The sequence below is a fragment of the Pezoporus wallicus genome, unplaced genomic scaffold (genome assembly GCF_028554395.1).
Source record: "Pezoporus wallicus isolate ANWC-B61680 ecotype Strahan unplaced genomic scaffold, APGP_CSIRO_Pwel_v1 contig_4238, whole genome shotgun sequence".
NCBI lineage: Eukaryota > Metazoa > Chordata > Aves > Psittaciformes > Psittacidae > Pezoporus > Pezoporus wallicus.
Genome location: NW_026637932.1, coordinates 1,340,499 through 1,359,918, shown reverse-complemented (window position 1 = coordinate 1,359,918; position 19,420 = coordinate 1,340,499). Strand labels below are relative to the sequence as shown.

The window sequence follows — 19,420 nt, the reverse complement described above, 5'->3', positions numbered from 1 at the left end:
ATGTATGAAGTCCTAAATCAACTTACCAGATACTGTAGCTGTTTTGGCTAAGTATTATAGAGGATATACTGGGGTGGGAGGAATTAATAGGCTTCAATTATTAAGGAATTATTCTATATGAAGTAAATTTGGCACAGAAATATAAAAGTAAATCAGAGGTTTTTAATAATAAAACTCTGACAGTAACTGAACCAAGAACTTACCTTGGCAAGACTAGAAATTTCAAAACTATGTAAAATTCATACAAATTCATCCAAGAGAACACAAAATTCAACTGAAAAGTGTTGAAGGTTAAGCAATGTTGTCTGGGTCAAGTTCTCAAAAATATTAGTGAATTACCAAGAGAGGTAATTATACGCCCAAAACATATTATACATAATTAACTGTAGGTTAAACAGTATGCACACCCTAGGAAAGTCCTGTTCAGAAATCAGGAAAAAAACCCTCAAACCCCAAAACAAAACCAAATCAAACAAACTCCAACAAAACAAACTCAAATTTAAAACAAAAACAAAAACCCCAAATCCTACCCCCCCCCCAAAGGCAAACAAGAAAATCAGAGGCTGAAGTATGTATTTTGCATGATGCTCAAATATAAAGGAAACAGCATATAATACTTAAAATTTTATGTATACGTATGTATAGTTATTTATTTTCACCCACAAACAGCAATGAAAGACTGATGAATATGTATATACTATTGTGCCAGATATAACCTGACTTAAAAAGAATTTGATGGTGGTTGGTGACAAAGATCCTTTTGTTGTTTCCTTTGTAGCTTGCCCAATGCCATGACTACAGCAATGTGCATGTTACGTGCTTGAACATGTGTAACATAGTATCTTCTGCAGAAAATAACAACAGAACACACTGCAAAATGATAATCAAGTACCACTGACAGCTATTTCACCTTACCTGACTGGTCAGAACCTTGTAATATGAAGATTTGTATTTAATTTATGAAATAATGCTATAACAGATGAACCCCATTAATAAAACCCCTATTTTTAATGAGTAAACTAGACCTACTACTTTCATATTAATGGTAGTGAAAATGCACAATGCTAGAATGCTTCTCAGTCATGGGTATTACTGTGTTTTTTTCTGCAATAAAGCCACGGACTACGGTATGCTTCACGAATATTCTAGGCTCTGTGATTATGCTTAGTTCATTAAAATAGGCTACATGTGTTTCTGCTTTTCTTTTTCCTTTACATTTCAGTTATAACTAGGTCTTGCAACTAACACAGAGACAACAAAACAAAACAAAAATCCACTGTGCCATGGCCCAGCATAGTGAAAAGCTTAGTTTAAAAATAAAGAGAATTTTAAGCTTCTGCTACATCAAAATACTCACAGGGATCGCTGCCATACTAAGACTTACGTCTGTTTCAGATGGGTAGAAGCCTTCACCTCTAAAGGATGCTTTAAAAACATATCTAATGGTGATAATCTTTTATGGCAAATGTTTGTGAAGCAATTGTCAGCAAGCTGAACCAGAAACCACTGGAATGTCAAAGCAAAAGAAGGACTTCATACATGAGATCGGCATCAGTACCACATCAACTCTGATGTGCATAAATTCCAAGAATGTACCTTATCCACATCAGCCTCTGCTATCCTGTCATCAGCATCTGTATTTCTCTGAGAGACATGCAAGCTCTTAATGACCACAAAGTAGAAAAAGGCAGGGTGTATTCTCTTATTCTTAGACACTTTCCACTATGTAATACCTTTAGCAAAGGGAGGCAATCTTCAGCTGAAGAAGAAAAAGCGAAGGAAAAAGCAAGCATAGCAGCAGGGGTCAGCAGAGCCCTTGTCTGAGCCTGGCAGACCCCCGAAGTAAAGCACCATTATCTCAATCACAGCCACTTGTGAATGGCAGAGGGTAAAATCCTGCCCAAGAAAACTGTTTTAAGTCACGTTAAGAAATGCAAATCTGAAGAGTGTTACAGTTTAAACACAGACTCAACGGCAGGCCCTGAGGAAGCTATTTCTGAGGCACCAGAATGCTTTGCAAGACTTTGTGCAAAGGCTCGAATTCAGCTCTGCAGTGACCCCACAGCAGGCTTTGCCTTCTACCAGCAAATACACCCTGGACGAAGTTCCCTTTTGGTGAGACCTCTTCAGGCTTATGAGTGAGATTAATCACTTACACGAGATTTATCCACCATCCACGCAAGCCTGGAGTCCAGTAGAAGATTTTGTTTATTCATTCACATTATGGAACAGACCAAACTTGTTTTCACTTGAAAGGGGACATGGTATGACAATGTTTCCTCTGCAGACCTGACAGGCAGGAATGAGACGAGGGGCTTGAAAGATGTGTCTTTGTCAGAGGAGAACTCATTTTTTTTTGTCTTTCAAAAATGTCTGATTCTGATTTACATATAGGATTTTTCAAAATGACACATTTGTTGGATATGCAAATAGATGGAAAAGAATGAACATCCATTCTCCCACGCTTGTGTCGGGAAGGATTAAGAAAAAAATAAAGTCTAAGGAGAAGGAATGGATACACTGCTCCTTTTGGCTTTCCCTTGATCACTGTGGGGCAGAAGGCACTTCACTCACATTTTGAAGACCCTCTGTTTAAGTGCAGCTGTCTTGCAGAAAGATGATGGACGTAACAGGTTAAGAGTATCGCCATGTGAGAAAAGTTCATGGTAACAAAAACCCAGGCATGAACTCTTCACTGGTGTCACAACGGGCACAGTAATTGAAGGTACATGTGTTGCATGTGCTATAGATAGGACAGGATGCATGCAACAGAAAAAAACACTCACTGCTAAAGAGGATTTATTCCTCTTTTAACCACTTTACTTTTCTGCAGCAATGTTGTAAAAGGAAGGGTATTTTAAAAAATCGCAGTTCCCCAAGTTCATCTATTATACCTAACATTTTTATATTTATGCTTACATTTATACTGAGGTTTGCTTTGTTTGTGCATATATAAAAAGCAAAATGATACTCATTAAATATGTTTAGTAAAGATCCCATGAAGATACAATTACAGTATAAATTGTAGATGAAAATAGAATTTTAAGGCCATTCCGCTACAGGATTCACGTAACCTCCTTTCTGTTGCAGATCAAAAATAAACTGAAACTGCAAGACTGTAGTTTCTTCTGTGGATGCCTGCATGTGCTGCAAGACCTGTAGTTTAGACTATTTTGAATTTTTCCTCTTTTAACAATTACAACGATTATGCTCTCAGTATCAGAACACAGATCAGAAGTTCCTATTTAAAAATTCAAGGTATATTAGCCTTTATTAGGAGGGAAACAATGCTTTCCTTCTGAATTTAACGTGAATTTGTCTGTCAACAGTAAATGCCTGAATTTTGCATCTAAGTAAATGATTTCATAGATTTGGCATCAATAAGCTGTTATTTTTTTCTTTAAATACAGAATGTTCATTTTTAACAACCCCCCCCCCCCCCCCCCCCAAATCTGTAACTGTAAATCACTCAAAAAATAAGGTATACAGAATAGGATGAACCTGACATTTTTTTAATACTGGATTTCTCAAAATTTAGAATTATATTATGGAAAATTATCATCTGCCACACTACAAAAGTATTTATTTAAATATACAGGCAAAATTATCATCTAATTGCACTGTACTGGATTCACAAAGATAGTTATATTGTCTAACCTTTAAAATAATTGGAAAATTTTCTTAAACAAAAAGTTTAGGATGAGGAAATATGATTCCTATTGAAAAAAGCCTGGTTTTAATTCAGAAGTGAAATGTCCCAGCATGCAAAAAATGCATTTCTGTAGCTTATTTTTCCACTATAAATTACATATATAACACGCCTCTGCCTTTGAAACTGAAATGTATTTTAAGTATTTACAGGTACTTTTAAATATACGTTATTATTTTAAGCTAATAAAAAGAGAAATCTGAACACTATGTGGTATTTCTTTAATACTTAGTGCCTGTCCTGAGAAAACCGTATGGTCCATCCACCTGCAAGCGGTGGCTTTGAAGTTGACACTGGCAGCAGAAAGCCCTCATAAATACACAGGCGGTTTGCATATAACTCACACAACCCACCTGCAATCCACTTACAATGAAGTGGACTTAAGACTAGGTCATAAGTAAATTTTATCATGTTAATTTTCAGACCTCTGCTGTGCCTATAAAGAGCTGTACTATTTAGCCTTATCAACTTCAAAGTCTTGTGACAGTTTTCTGACTACAGCCACACTATCACACTTTATGAGCAAGCGACTACAGTAATTTTCCCAGGCTGCTTTGCATCTTCTGCTTCCTGTTCATTTAATTTCTTTCTAAACAAAGAGGAAATGGAGGAGATTTGTCCCTGCTGAAGGACAGCAGAGCACCAAGGAGCCTGACTATTTTTAAGAACTAAATTGCCTGAAACACAGTTCCTCTGCCACTCACACTACTCCCTCACCAAATATTCCACTAATAAGCTTATTTCTAAACTCAACTTTAGCACGTGGTAGGATCTCTCCAACTTGACTATATGCAAACGCCGGGGTTAATTATCAGAGAAGTGTGAAAGGGGAGAGGGATTTTCTAAAGGTCTAGTCTCTTTCTTCAAAGCTTTAATTTTAACCATGTCAGTCTGAAGTTTACGCGGAATCTAAATACATCTGAAAGACTTTATTCTGGAATAATTGGGATCTAATTTCAATCAGGGACTAAAAATTTAATAACTACTTTACAAAGGTAAAAGCAAAGCAATGAAGTCATTAGTGTTCTATTCAGGCTTCCTAGGAAAGCATTAAGTTAAAAATCTGTCTAGAACTACAGAAAAGAAAGAAAAGGGAGGGAGAAAAGATCAAGTAGCAGTTTCTTCTGAGAAAGAGGAGCTGATGCACCAGTGGACACTGGCAAAGTTTGTGTGCTAGTATCTCAAATTCTCTGGAAGGGGAGCAGGGCATGTGATTACATGGCTTTGTGTTCAACTGGAAACCTCATCTTATTTTTCAGTCTTCAGATTTCACAGTATTGATCTCATTAAGCTAGTGTTTTCACGCTGTAACTGCAGTAAATGTAGTTGCTGTGCAAAAGCTGTGGAGTAATGTTGCAAATGAACAATGAGTATTTAATAATTGCCGTGGAACTACATTTAACTGCAGGTCTAAACTGAATTGAGTGGTCAAACTCAGTGGTAGAAACACTGCTGGCTGAAGTGATAAAAACGTGTCATTAGTCCTTAGAAGTAAACACTGTAGGATTTTAATTAGCAATCTAGAAACAATTGCTGCTTATTTTTAAAGGTATGGAAGAACAGTTTTCCTTGTGATCAAATGTTTTAACAGATTTTTTTTTTTCTAGTCAGTTAAAAAAAATCCCCAATGAATCTGATAGTCCTTCAGGTGAGATTTTTCTATGCAATTGCTGCCATCAAAATACAGCTGATGCAGCACTTTTAGATATCAGATTAAGGACATGTGCTGAGTACCAAATAACAGTTTGCCTTAGACAACAAAAAATTATGATCACCAATGCAGTTATACATAAATGAGATGCAAGAACTTTAAATCTTTCATATGAAATTTGCAATGTTCTTCTTTGCAATATAGCACAAATCGAGCAATTCTGAGAAAAGATTAAACAAGGCAAGTGACAGCTTTTCTACTTAATGACAGGACTGAGAGAGAAAACTGTGAAAGCAAACTTCTGAATTACTATAAATGCCAGAAAAATAGAAAGCAAAGTGTCAAATGATCTTTGCCGTTCATTCAGGCCACGAAGAAAAAAAGGAACAAAACCCAGAAACTCTCTCTGAGCACAGGTATTCTGAACCAATGTCAGAGATCTGATCACAACTTCATCTTAATCTGTTGAAAAAGAGTGGAAGATTGGGGAACTTCAAAAATACTTTCTGCTATCATTAACTTATAGTTGATTAACTGGAATGGAAGGATTGAAATTTCAGCTTTCCAGTAAGAGTTTGATGTCACTTTAAACAAGATTGTGCCTCTATACTTGTCTCTGACTACCTTAATCTGTATATTTGCCGTGAACATAAGGAGGACTTTGATCAAAACACAACATGCATTTTACACAACAAGGAAGTCTACAGAGAGGCACTACATTTACAAAAGCAATTGAAGGTGGTTTCAAAGGGAGTTGACAGATTAGAGCATGATGACACTGCTGCTGTACTCTCAACGGAAATCTGGCTTGATCTAATTAACAGCAACGAACTAGAACCACAAAAAGATAATTCAAAAATGATTTAAAGAAGTTATATTACCTTTTTACTGGCATAGTGATGGAGCCTTTCCTTTACTGATCACAGAACAAGTCACAGGTTGAACACTCAACAAGAATAAAAAGCCTGATATCCTTAATTTACCTCCAACGTTTGAAATTGAAGCCTGAGAGCTAGCCAAAATGTTTCACTACAGAAGTAGAGAGAATCTATGTATTCCCATGAAAATAATAAAAAAATTATAAGAGTCACACTCACGACAACTTTAGTCAATTGGGAAATCAAAATGGAAGACTATTTTTAAGACTTGACTGTATCTGAGTGCTACCATGTTCGAACAGAAGACAGAACATGGAGCACAGCATGAAGGACAACTTGCATGTTTCATTTCAGACATCTGTGCACATGCACGAGAAAGCTCCCAGGTTACTCACATCCCCTTTACGTATAGATTCCTCACCCTATGAAAAATGCACTGGGAGGAAGACTTCCCACCAATCCTGAACTTACTCAGGCTTGTAGTTTAAGCCAGTAACAATGCCAGTGACTGATTCGTGCTGACACATACACAACTGTCAGCACCAGGTGACTGCTGCTTATATGCAGCCTTGTAGCACAGGGATTTCTGTGAATCTTAGTTCTGATGCACTTTTTGTACGAAAAACACTTATTGGAGCTTTATGACTTGGGTTAGTGGTGCATTTGGCAGTACTAAGTTTATGGTTGGACTCAATCTCAATGGTCTTTTCCAACCTAAGTGACCCTAAGGTTCTTTGGCTCTTCTGACTGATGATGTTCTCTGAGTGACAAACACTGCCACTAAGACATACTTCACTGTGAGGATGGTGAGGCACTGGAACAGGTTGCCCAAAGAAGTGGTAAATGCTCCATCCCCAGCAGTGTTCAAGGCCAGGCTGGACAGAGCCTTGGGTGACATAGTCTAATGTGAGACCCCCCTGAGGCAGGGGGGTCGGAACTGGATGATCCTAAGGTCCTTCACAACGCTAACTATTCTGTGATTCTAAACTTGAGTTTAGAAGCACATATGCTTCTGTACACACATGTATAATGGTATGCTACCATCTTGGCATTTAATCATTCTGACATTTTCCATTGGATGCATTTTACAGGTGGGAACTATGGCAATAATTTACTGCATTCGTAGGAAATGTGTAACTTTGCCAGGGAATGTAGAAGTTAATGAAAAATGCAGCCGTTTGGACACACTTTGAATACTGTTTGACCACCTAAAAGACAAGGAGACAGGGAATCTCCAAGTAAGTAAAATGTTTCTTGTTGTAAGTAAATAAATTCTCCTTGCAGTTATCTTCCCGCATTTTAACTTTTACTCATGGAATCAAAAAAAAAACCCAACTCTCTAATTGCAACTGGTAATTTTTAATACCATCTAGTATTACCTGATAGAAATAATAACTCCTCAATAGTAAACTGGCAGCTATGACTCAGTACTTCTTACAGTATATACCTCACTGTATTAATTCAGGCATTTTTCTCTTTAGTACTCAAATTATATATATATATTTACCTTTGTGTCATAATTTTGTAGGCATCTGGAAGGAAGCATTCCGTGTTCTCCATCTGGAAAGGGTCAGCATCACAAATCTTGTCATCTGTCCGTCCATAATTAGCACTTTCTATCATAATAACATCACTTCCTGGACACCGGAGGTCAATGGAGTAGCCTTCACAGGAGAGCTCCCTCCTAACCAAACCAAACGGTAGCGCTGCTCGGCTAAAACCTGCAAAAAAAAAAAAGGAAGAAATAAAGGGATTAGATAGACTTGAGCCTAAAGAATATATTCATTGCACTATTCTTTTTTTGTCACATAAGCACCAGTTCTCATCAGTGTGCTAAAGGAAGTGCACCTTTAAACAGTTTGCCCTGGTACTATGATAAGTGAAGCATCTTTCATGAAACTGTCATATCCCTGCACCACTGCCACTGTGTCCTTAATCTGAGAAAGGAGAAATTTCTCTTCATTTATTCTAACCCTTGCTAGTGCTGCCTGTCTGGATGCTACATTGCATGCTCCTGTTCCCACCTCTTTTCTCTCTGCTTCCTTCTTCCTTGTTTGGGCACAATCAAGCTGTGTCTGAAAGTGGAGAGCAGCAGAACAGGCAGGATTTGCAAATGCAGAAGTAACTTAAAAAAAAACCAACAAATCCAAACAAACAAACAAACCCCACAAAAACACCCCACACAAAACCATATTTCCAACTTCATTAGTCTTTCTTATATAAGAAAAACTTATGAGAAACTTAACATGAGCCAGCAGTGTGCACTCGCAGCCCAGAAAGCCAACCGTACCCTGGGCTGCATCAAAAGGAGCGTGACCAGCAGGTCAAAGAAGTGATCCTGCCTCTCTGCTCTGCTCTTGTGAGACCTCACTTGGAGTATTGTGTGCAGTTCTGGTGTCCTCAACATAAAAAGACATGGAACTGTTGGAACAAGTCCAGAGGAGGGCCACGAGGATGATCAGGGGACTGGAGCACCTCCTGTATGAAGACAGGCTGAGAAAGTTGGGGCTGTTCAGCCTGGAGAAGAGAAGGCTGCGTGGAGACCTCATAGCAGCCTTCCAGTATCTGAAGGGGGCTATAGGGATGCTGCGGAGGGACTCTTCATTAAGGACTGTAGTGACAAGACAAGGGGTAACGCGTTAAACGGGAAATTCAGATTGGATATAAGGAAGAAATTCTTTACTGTGAGGGTGGTGAGGCACTGGAATGGGTTGCCCAGGGAGGTTGTGAATGCTCCATGCCTGGCAGTGTTCAAGGCCAGGCTGGACAGAGCCTTGGGTGATACGGTTTAGTGTGAGGTGTCCCTGCCCATGGCAGGGGTTTTGGAACTTGATGATCTTAAGGTCCTTTCCAACCCTAACTATTCCATGATTCTATATCTTCCTTTCTCCAGGAAGAGTTGGTTTCTTTTGCTTAGCTATTTTATGGACATGTTTGTGCCACCAGATCTTATGTACATTCTGATCCTTTACCTAGTTGAACTTCAGTGTTTCAGTGCCTTTTACCAAAAAAATAACAAAACAACAGCTGAGATTCTGAACAAATGCATAAATGATCAGTACCACAAACTGCAGATCTGTATTCCACACTTCCTTGTACACAGCTACTGGTGGATTAGTACTACACAGAATATTTCTGTTTCTTACAAAACGTGTGCGTTACTGCCTTCTGGAAGGCAAGGTGGGTAACATGGTACTGTTAAGTACCTATTTCTTTAAAATAGTAAATCATTTCTACATTTTCACCAGATTTACAGATATGCCTATTTTGAAAAAGTCATCCTAATACAGTAGTACAAGGCCATTAATATTTCAGTGCAGGCTGCTGGAGACAAGTTGTGACAGCAAAGAGAAATAACCAGTAAGTATTGAAAGAGGGAGCTCTACAGTGTTTTGAAGGTAAAGAAAATAAACCTTTCTTAAAAAGCATGATGGGTTAGAAGAGGCAAGGAAGCGGGATCTAAGAAGATCAAGAACAACTTGAGATAACCCCTTGATAGTAAATTTTCACACGAACCAGAGGCTGCCAGTTTTTCTACTGAATTAATGATCTGTGGATTAAAACTACTGTATGAAGATAACTGCCTGTTAGGATTGCAAAAAAGAGCTGTTGATAATGATCACACCAGTGTCTGGATGTAGCTTCCTGGCAAACAGAGCCCATCTACCCATCCTCTATCTGCACACCCCGCCTTCCCTTTGCACCAGCACCCGCTTTTGTCCAATTTGTATAGTAAACTAATGCAAGAAGCTGGTCTGACTCTAACCTCCTTCTACTGCAGAAGAGCAGATGAGGTCTCAGAGGACCAGCTCTTTGGCTGTGTGGGAAATTCACCCCAGCACAAGGAGAAGGCCAGAATGCAGCAACCAGGTCTGCCTTTACATTTTGTGGAATCGCATCCAACAGTACCATTACTCTGGTGATATGTTTCAGTATTTGTTAATATGGGAAGAGGCCATATTGCCATGGAAAGCACCACAATTCACTCCTGTCGGTTCGGCTGCACATACCATGTGCAATAGCAAACATTATTATTAGAGGCGCGCTAAAGTATCATGAGCTGAAAGCTGGAAAGAGCTAAAACACGAATCCAGCACATTTAACACCCTACATGTTCCTCCCATGCAGCAAATTAATACAATGAATACAGAAGCTGCTCACGGCTCAGTGAGGGCGTGAAATGGGCATACAGAGGGGTGCATGCAAAGCCCCCACCCCATATGCATATAGCAGCTCCTTTGATTAATTACCATCACAACAGCCGCAGTGGGACCAAATATAATGCTGCTAGTGACTGCCATTCCTACATCCTACTGCTCCTGTCAAATTTAATGCCATCCATATAAAACTCATTCCACCAGCTGCTGGCAATGGTGCCTGTATCTCCAGCACACAGCAGGGCTTCCTCCAGGGCATGGCACCACCGTGGCCTGCCTGTAGAGTCTGGCCACCCCCCCACCCTCCCCAAACTTTTGGGTTTTGAGGAAAGAAACAGCAGCTTCGGCTGTCCAAAGGGTATTCTGTAGAAGGGCAGACAGGGGAGGGGAAGGGGTGGCACACGGTACAGCTGCTGAGGTGTCGGTGGCTACACATGCAGCAGCAGGGCAGGAACGCTATGGGGGCAGGGTTGACAGTGAGCTGCCTGTGACAAGCACTAAATCCTTACTGTAGATCCTGCAGCACTGTCTCCACGTCTACTAGGAAATACCTTGAATTCAAAGATGAGAGCTCTGCAGTTTGTTACAGAAGTCAGCTGCCTGCAAATCTTATTTCATCATCTATGGCAACTGCTCTAAGTACTGCGAATGTGTTTTATCCTGCAGTTTTTCCCCCTGCAGGCATCCATGAGAAGTTCTGTATTAGGACAAACATTAAAAATACTAGAGCAAGGTTAGATCACTTCACAAGCAACAGAGGACACACCTGAGATTATAATGTAGGTGTTACATTGCAAAAGCAGCAAGCGATAAAGCAAAACAATGCAGCAAGCATTAGGTGGGGAGACTAAGGAATTTCTCAGGTGCAGGAATAATTTTAACTAAGTAAATTTAAAGTCCACTAACAAAGCTGCTATGATCTTTATGCTGAAGCTTTATTTGTAATTTTTTCCTATCAACAAAGAATAAGTAAGTGTATCAACAAGCAAAGTGTAATTCAATCCATCTTGCTACCCTGACAATCGACGAAAGAACTTGTGGGAGGCCCTGTGAGCAAAAAATCAATATTGCAGCTTTGTGCTGCAAATGTGAATACTGCCAAATAGCAGTGCTTAGGGTAAAATGAACTGTTTTGCTCCATTTTCTCCTCTCTGAACAAATGATTTTGAAACGACAGCTCTTTTTGGAGCTATAAACCATCAAGCAATAACTCTCTGCACTTTAGGCAAGTGATTGGAATAAATACCTCTTGGCAACAGGTGCAATGACTTAGGACTGAAATTCATTTACATTCAGAAGATAATTCCCGATAAACAGATGTAATGCCACAGGATGGAAGTTTGAACGACCAGCATCTGAATGTTACTGCCTGCTTCTGCATCATTCCAGAGCTTTTTAGACGTAAGTATGTGGCTCTGTCAATAATTACTGTTGTCACCAGTAACTTTTTATCTCCAGTGCAATTCCTCATGAATATTTGCAATGCTGTGTTTTCCAACCAACCTGTGTTCAGCCTGCTGCTTGCCTTACTGTACTTTGCATAAACCTATTTTGTTTGGCTGTCCTCCTCAGTTGAAATCAACATTCCGTCTTCCTACTAATTGTTTCAAGGCAAACTGTGCCATGGATGGCACTGCTGTCTGCCACCCAAGAATGCAAAGTGCTTCCCAATTGCAAAGATCTTTCTGTTGCCCAGCTAGGACTTCCAACACAGCCTTAACATTAACTCAAGTAAGCGTCTATTACCAGATGAAACATATGCTGTCTCTGATTCATTTGCGTTTGCATATATAAATCAGTGTTGTATGTGGTGGTTTGCCGTTTGGCTTTTTTTTTTTTTTTTTCCAAAATGGAAGAAGATTAATACCTAATGAGAAAAAGAGTGTGCTTTCTGTCCTGCTGACTGTTTTGATTATAAAAAAGCTTCCTGGCAAACATATGTTTGCTCTACGTTTTATCTGCTCACAAATTAGTTGAGTGCAGGCTCTTTAATTTAAGAAGAAAATAAACTGCTTTTGCGAAATCGCATTCCTAAGGAAAAAAGGTAGAGGGGATTTTTAGTGGTAATATACATTCTGTAATGCTTTATTGATCAATTCATGTAGAAAAACACGCTGAGAAAAAAAAATCTATATGAAACACCACAAACAAAAATCTTTCCTCTTATACTTTATGAAATGAAAATAATAATTCTAGGAAAGAAATGTAACTCAGAACCCTGTTTCAGAAATATGTTAAATTCACATTTGGCTAAAAATCATTCTATGTAAGTTTGCAATGCCTTATTTACCATTCTACAGTCTTGGTTCCTTTATAAAAACTATTTGTCTTTACACAGATAACCTAAATTTGTCAAAGTGCAAAGAAAAGTTAATAATTCACAGCATCCTGCCCACTAGCATATCATCTTTTTCAGTTGTCAATAATAAGAGTGTGCCAAGTTTGGTAGATTAAAGTAAATAGCACCACCACATTTGAAAGTTCACCCCATACCAAGGAAAAACAGTGGAATGTAAACAGGCTAACATCAGTATTCCTTGACATCAGAAGCAAGGAACCTTTGATTAAAACTTAAAGCACAGAGAAAGTCAACATGGAAATATAAAATTATTTCAAAGAATGCAGATACTGGAAGAACCGAGTATCCAAAACAAATCTTTACAGAAACAAATATATATGTGTCTGAGAGCAACGAAATATTGCTTCTTGTGTTTTTGGCTCTAACAGAAAGGTCTTTTGAAAAGAGCACATCTTTTCAAACAGAATGTTTACAGTCGTCTCTTTCACAATCTCTTTTATTTTACCAAATCATGCAACATGATGATTCAAATTCTACACAAGACGAAGTGATGCGTCTTGGGCAGCATTTCAATAATATACGTTGAACAAATGAAAAGCCTGACAAAAATTCTGCTGAGAATCCTCTTCCGGCAAAGTGTGTATGTGCGCACACGGAGGTTGCAGAGAGACAGCTGAACATACGTTGCCATCTGAAAATCATGCAAATTCTCAACATGGGCTTCACAAAGCTTTTATAATTCCGCAGTAAAGCTTCAGTATCCTGCAGTTTCTAAAGAATCCCACGAACTCTGTCAAGGGAGACTTCTTCCTGTCTCTCAGCACTGCATGTATTTCACGCAGACAAGCATGCTATTTTGTTAAACAGCTTTTAAATTATCCAATCCTGGTCAACAGATCACTACCAACTACTACAAAGACAGAGGCAATTTAAATGACAACTGTGCTTTCTAATTCTATCTTTGAAGGAAAAAGTCATTCTGGCAAGCATGTCTATTAAAAGATTACACTGGCACAGTAAGAGCTTCTGATACTGCACCGAGGTCTGGAGTTCACACCACTCAGCTCTTCTTTCAGGAAAACCCCGCAGCCAGCGCACAGCCAGCCTGTGCTTTAGCTCGGCAGACAAAACCCCACTGTTCAGTCGGGGTCAAGTTAGGCAGGAAGAGATCATTTAAAATATATTCTCCAGCAGCTGTATTCTTTGCCATTTTAAGTATATATTCATTTGAGATTCTGGAAGGAGGGGACATCTAGAGACAAGGGATTATCCAGTGAAGGAAACCTATTTTCTAGCAAGGGACATCTTCCTTGTTGTTTTTTTTTAACTCATTCACAGAAATGGGGTTAACTCAAAACAAGGTACATGAAAGTACGCTCATTATTTGAACTTTAACAAAGAGGCCTGAAATCCTAAGGAACAGACTTGACTAAATTATACTGATGCAAGGCAACTATTTCATTGATTAAATTAGCTGTGAGGGGTAATTTTTAACACTGGCTTCTAGAATTCTGTTTCTCGGACATACTGCTTCGTATTTTAATTAGTTGGCTAAAATCTCGAAGTATGTCTCTTACAAAATAGGAATGCCAACTGCTACCAATAAAGCTTTTAGAAATACTAACTAACCTGCCTTTGGGTTTTTAAAATTATTTTTTATGTTTTATTAGATCATTATTTAGTCTTAAAAAAAATTTAGAAAATCTTTAGTGTTCTTCAGTATTCAGTGTGAGCAGCAGAATTAGAACTGTAGGTAATTTCTTGTAATTATATATTTAATATTCAGTGTACATAAACACAGAGCACGGTGTGTCTCTGATTAATGAAAGTCAGGGCAGAAGCCTGAGTTACGCCCTCTGACTCACACAGGATGGGTCCTGCCTTCCAGGTTAACTGAAACTTATTACAATTTTATTTCTACATTTTCCAGTCTCTATGCAATTCTCAAAAATATCCCTGTGAGGCTCTCTCCAGCAAAAAAAAAAGAGTCAGGGCTTACCTGCTTTCTGCACCTTGCTGAATGATTCAGCAAAACCAAACATGAGCAGGAGCATCTCAGCCTTTTAATGTAACAGTGTCAATCCTTCCTATGTACAGATGGCAAGGTTCTCATTTAAGTTCTCCTAAACAGCTCTCACCCCTCATTCAGAAGGACAAGATCATGTCTCTCCAAGGTATCAGAATTAAGGGGGCTTTTGGATTGTGGTTTTGTTGGTGTTTGTGTGGTTTTCTCTTTCGTTAATAGCAGGAGAGAAAAGAGTGCTATCTTGACCGGCCGGTAAAGTGAAGTCCTTCAATCACCTGGAACAACCACAGCCCAGACAGCAGCTGTGCACGCATCCCCACATTAGCCCATCATGTCTCAACCCTATTTTTAAGGAATTGCCAGTATGGGAAAAAAGACAGTTTGGTCTTCATGCCCATTTAAGCCTTCACCTGCCTGCCGAGGCTGCCACAAGAGTACTAATTAATGCTAAATTGTGAAAATGGGCTTCTGCACTTCAAATCCAGCCACACTGAAACTGGATAGAAACCACTAATTCCTTTAATGAAAGTCACAAAACCAGAGCCTGGCTCCTGGCAGCATTTTAGCAATGCCTGCATGTGGCAGATGGAAACCACATGACCTAAACATGAAAGTCTAAATATCTAGTGTAAAAATGTGTTGTTCAGTTCTCACTTAGAATCAAATTTTATTCTCATATGCATGCACCTTTCCCATCCCTTTTCAGTGGGAGCTGTATGCATGAGAGCAAAACTTTGCCCTCTTGATCTAAAATTATCCCAGTTTGAAACAGCATTCATCTGTCAGTGATATTTCTTTTCTTTTGCCAGCCAGATGTCTGTTCTCAGGCTGCAAGAATCTCCTTCCTTTTTTCCTTCACATCGTACACACTTGATCCTCTGCCAGCTCGCAAAAAGCACTCTACCCTTTTCTTTCTTGCCGTTAAATACATTGCATCTTCAAAATTTCTCAAGGCAAGTAAGTCCCATGGTCTCTGCAAATCCCCCTCCTGGAGGTTATCTTCAGTTTACCAACTGTGAACTCTCTGAGCACACCACCTGTCAGGAAGGAGAAGCTTCTGAATCAGAAACAACCTCTGAAACAGGGAGGTAAGACACACAAAGGCTGATGGGTCAGAAATGTTGTGTCAACAGGATTTCCTGTCGAATTATTTCCTCTGCACAGGATATTGGTAGTAGAATAAAAATAAATATTCTTTTATTTTCCATTAAAATGTATCTTGACAACAATTCATATTTTATCTCAATCATTTTTTATGGGAAACCATGCACTGAGGAGGGGCAGAGGAAGAGGAAGAACAGGGAATTCCCATCAGCAGTATTCAGAGGCAACAGCTGACAAAAGAAATATGCTTTTATTCCCATTTTTAAGAATCAAAAAGCCTTATCACCTCAGAGATTCATAAAAACCAGGCACAGATGTACCATTTCCTTGAGAATATGTGCACTGGTGAAAGTTAAATCATTCCAGCAGGTGACATGTTGGGTTCTAATAATAACTCTTGACATTGTGTACACTGCCTTATTAAACAGGTTATACTCTAACCTGGGTAAGGAAGCAAAACATTTCACCTCACTAAAATGGGGAAGAAACTGGACACTGATAATTCTGGGTTATTTTAAAAGAAAATGCTATTCTACAAGTGGTAGAGTTTAAAATACTGAATACTGGCCTAGTGTTAAAAATTTATCACATATTTAATTAAAAATATTGTATGATAGCTACAACATGGCAATATCTGAGATCACAGCTGTAAAATTATAAAGGGGGTGTCCTCTTGTTTACAAACAGAATTACATATGGAGTGGAATCATGCAATAATGTAAAGTTCATATACTCTATCCAATAAAATGATGGGGTGGAGTCAACTGTCACAATATAAATTACAGCGGAAAAATTATGTGGTTAACTTTAATGATGGCAAGCCACTTAAACAGTGCTTATGAGTATGCAAACAGCACAGCAATCCCCCTTCTCATTCAGTATAGCTTCTGAAACATTTCTGAGGACTCAGAAGTAGAAAGAAGAACCCTTGGAAACATAAAAGCTCAAGATCCTGCAGATGAAACTGCTAAACCAAAATACACAGTCATACCTTTTGAAAACAAGGAGAAGAGCGATGTGATGAATGTACTTCAAGGTAAATGTGCCATCACTTCAAATACTCCCACAAATAGATATGAGACAAGAGTGGCAAGCAATCTCAGAAAATGCCTGTCAGAGAGAAAGGCCTTCTTCCTGGCCTTACCTTCTGTGAAGTACTGGTGGATTCCTAAAAGACTATTATAGAGAGGAAAGAAATACACCATACAGAGTTTTTGCAATGTACTGAAGGTTTTGGCACATTCAGGGAATCATGGAATAATCCTACACAGATACTTGAGAGCATCCTCTGAGTAATAAATTGTATGAAGGAAAACTATTTAATCGTTTATCAATAAATTGGTAATTTTTAAAGTCCTCGGGAATAAACAGTTCTAACATGCTCCCTGGACAGGCTGGAAGTAAGAAAGAATGGCAACAGAGGTACTATTTCCAGAGTAAATAAAGGAAATATGCATCTCTGCTACCCTCTCAAACTGCTGTTAATCACCTATAAAGGAACTTCATATTCACATGCCCCATTGCAAACATGAAAGACAAGGGAGATAAAGTAACAGGATTGCTGAATTCCACCTGGATTCAAACTCAGGGATTCTGAATTTGGATTCTGGTTTTTAATCTTGGAATTTGTGCCCCCTCCACCCCAAATGTCACAATGTGGATGTAAGAATGCTCTCAGCTTTTAGAGAATCAGCTAATGGGTGCTCAAATTGAATAAATGAAAACTCGAGATCCCTGAAATCTCTCTCCAAGTACTAAGACAGAAAGTAAACAATTTTCCATAATTATGTGCTAAAAGTTCCGTAATTAATGCTATTTATATTAGAAAGTAACAAAAGGGATGAATACACACTGTAACACAGAGAGGAAAACTTTGTATTTGCTAATTACTTCTATTTAGAAGCACACACCTAATAGCTTCCGAAGTTGTTCACTGATCTTAATACAAGCAATAATAAACGACAGGACTAGGAGAGCTCTGCACCGGGGGGGGGGGGGGGGGGGGGGGGTAAATCATCGTTAGGTGCTAAAGTATAAACTCAATAATCAGCAAGACAGAAGCACTGCACTGTTACTACAGATGTGGAAGGCAATTTTCTCAGTAATTAATGTATTTTGAATAGTACAAGGCCAGTTTCCTTTTAAAAAAATCTGTCCCTATGTGTCTAAAGCAAGTACTTCAGGAGGAGGCAGCTGTGAAGTATAAAAGATCTGATTGCTCCACTTTTTTCCACACCACCTAAAACGGCACTTTCCTACCAAAAGCACCATGTTCTCCTGATACATTATTTAGGCGTACAAACAGGCAGAGGGCTTCTGCAAGTCAGAGGGGATGGTGCCTCATCTAACCACCAGGTCGGGGGGGAGCACAGGGCTGCCCAGGAGCTGTGGGTCCCGCAGGACTCAGCCTCCTCACCGTCCTGCACCAGCAAAGACAGCCTTGCCGGGCTGACTGCCAGCTCCTGCTTGCACCCATGGGGTCCCTCCGCTTGTCCATCCATTTACATTGTTGTTTCTTTTACAGCAGTGAGTTTGATTAATCAAGATAATTTCCAGAGCAAGATCAGAGCATGATCAAAGCAGCCGTTATGGCAGCGTAATTGAGGAGGGAGTTGTTCATCTGCTGGGGATGGCAAGGAGGGAAGGAGAAGGTTAGGGGTGTCCAAAGGAGGCAGGTACAAGCAGGTGTTAGGGTAACTATTTAAATCAGACATCCTGACATAATCATTTATAACAGAGGCTTCAGACTCCCTGGAAGGCACTAAAACTGGATATCCTATCTACTCAGTAAGCAAGCTGCGTTTCGGTACAAACTGTGATTCTAGTATGCCTGCACTACCACAGAGCAAGTTGCCCTTAATGAAACTCTTCTCTGAAATTCATACAGTCCCATGGTACTCCTGCAGCATCCTTTCCATCTCTGCCACTGCTGAATTTAAAGTTCAGATTCCTACTGGGTTTCAGCAATGTATGGCCCACATTATCTTCCAATACACAAATAAAGACAGTGTTTGAACTCCAGAACCAAAACAAATCCTATTTTTCATGACAGTTTGCAGGTACACAGGCCTCTAGAAAATTACAAGGGTACTTTATGAATCAAATACAAAATACAGAAATAATATTATTTCCCACTGAAATGCTGTCATCTCTGACGGATGTGTTGAGATCCAACATTATACAACTCTTTCATAGTAGTAATTTTGCAATATTTTATCTACTTGAAAATAATAGGGAATTTTAGGTAAGCAGAATCTTAATTACCCCAATTAAGCTCTCATCCTGCATCACTAACATCACAGGGAGCTTTGGCACTAACCTCAATGAGTGCAGGATAGATTCCTTAGAATTTAACCTGGACACTCAGTATTCTTGTTCTAATGAAAAATGCATTAATGAGCTTCATTAGACTGTTCCATTTTAAAGAAGCATCTTCAGCAGTCAGTTTCCCTCACCAGCCTAATGGGGCACTGGTGCATTAGTGAGCTAGGACTTGACACAGGCATGTTCAGGTCACTGTAAGCCGTCTTACTGACTCAATGAGCTTCATGTTCAGCCTACTAAGGGAAGAGCAACACCTACTGACTCACTTCAGG

General features: G+C 39.2%; 1 protein-coding gene across 15 annotated transcripts in view; it reads right to left on the bottom strand.

Moving 5' to 3' along the window:
* ADGRL2 (adhesion G protein-coupled receptor L2) overlaps window positions 1-19,420 on the bottom strand; it is a 161,784-nt gene that overhangs the window by 66,174 nt on the left and 76,190 nt on the right. For all 15 annotated transcript variants that reach the window (XM_057408317.1, XM_057408318.1, XM_057408320.1 and 12 more), the window contains exon 3: window positions 7,746-7,959. In XM_057408317.1, coding sequence (XP_057264300.1) covers window positions 7,746-7,959 — 214 coding nt within the window. The remainder of the gene's footprint in view (window positions 1-7,745; window positions 7,960-19,420) is intronic.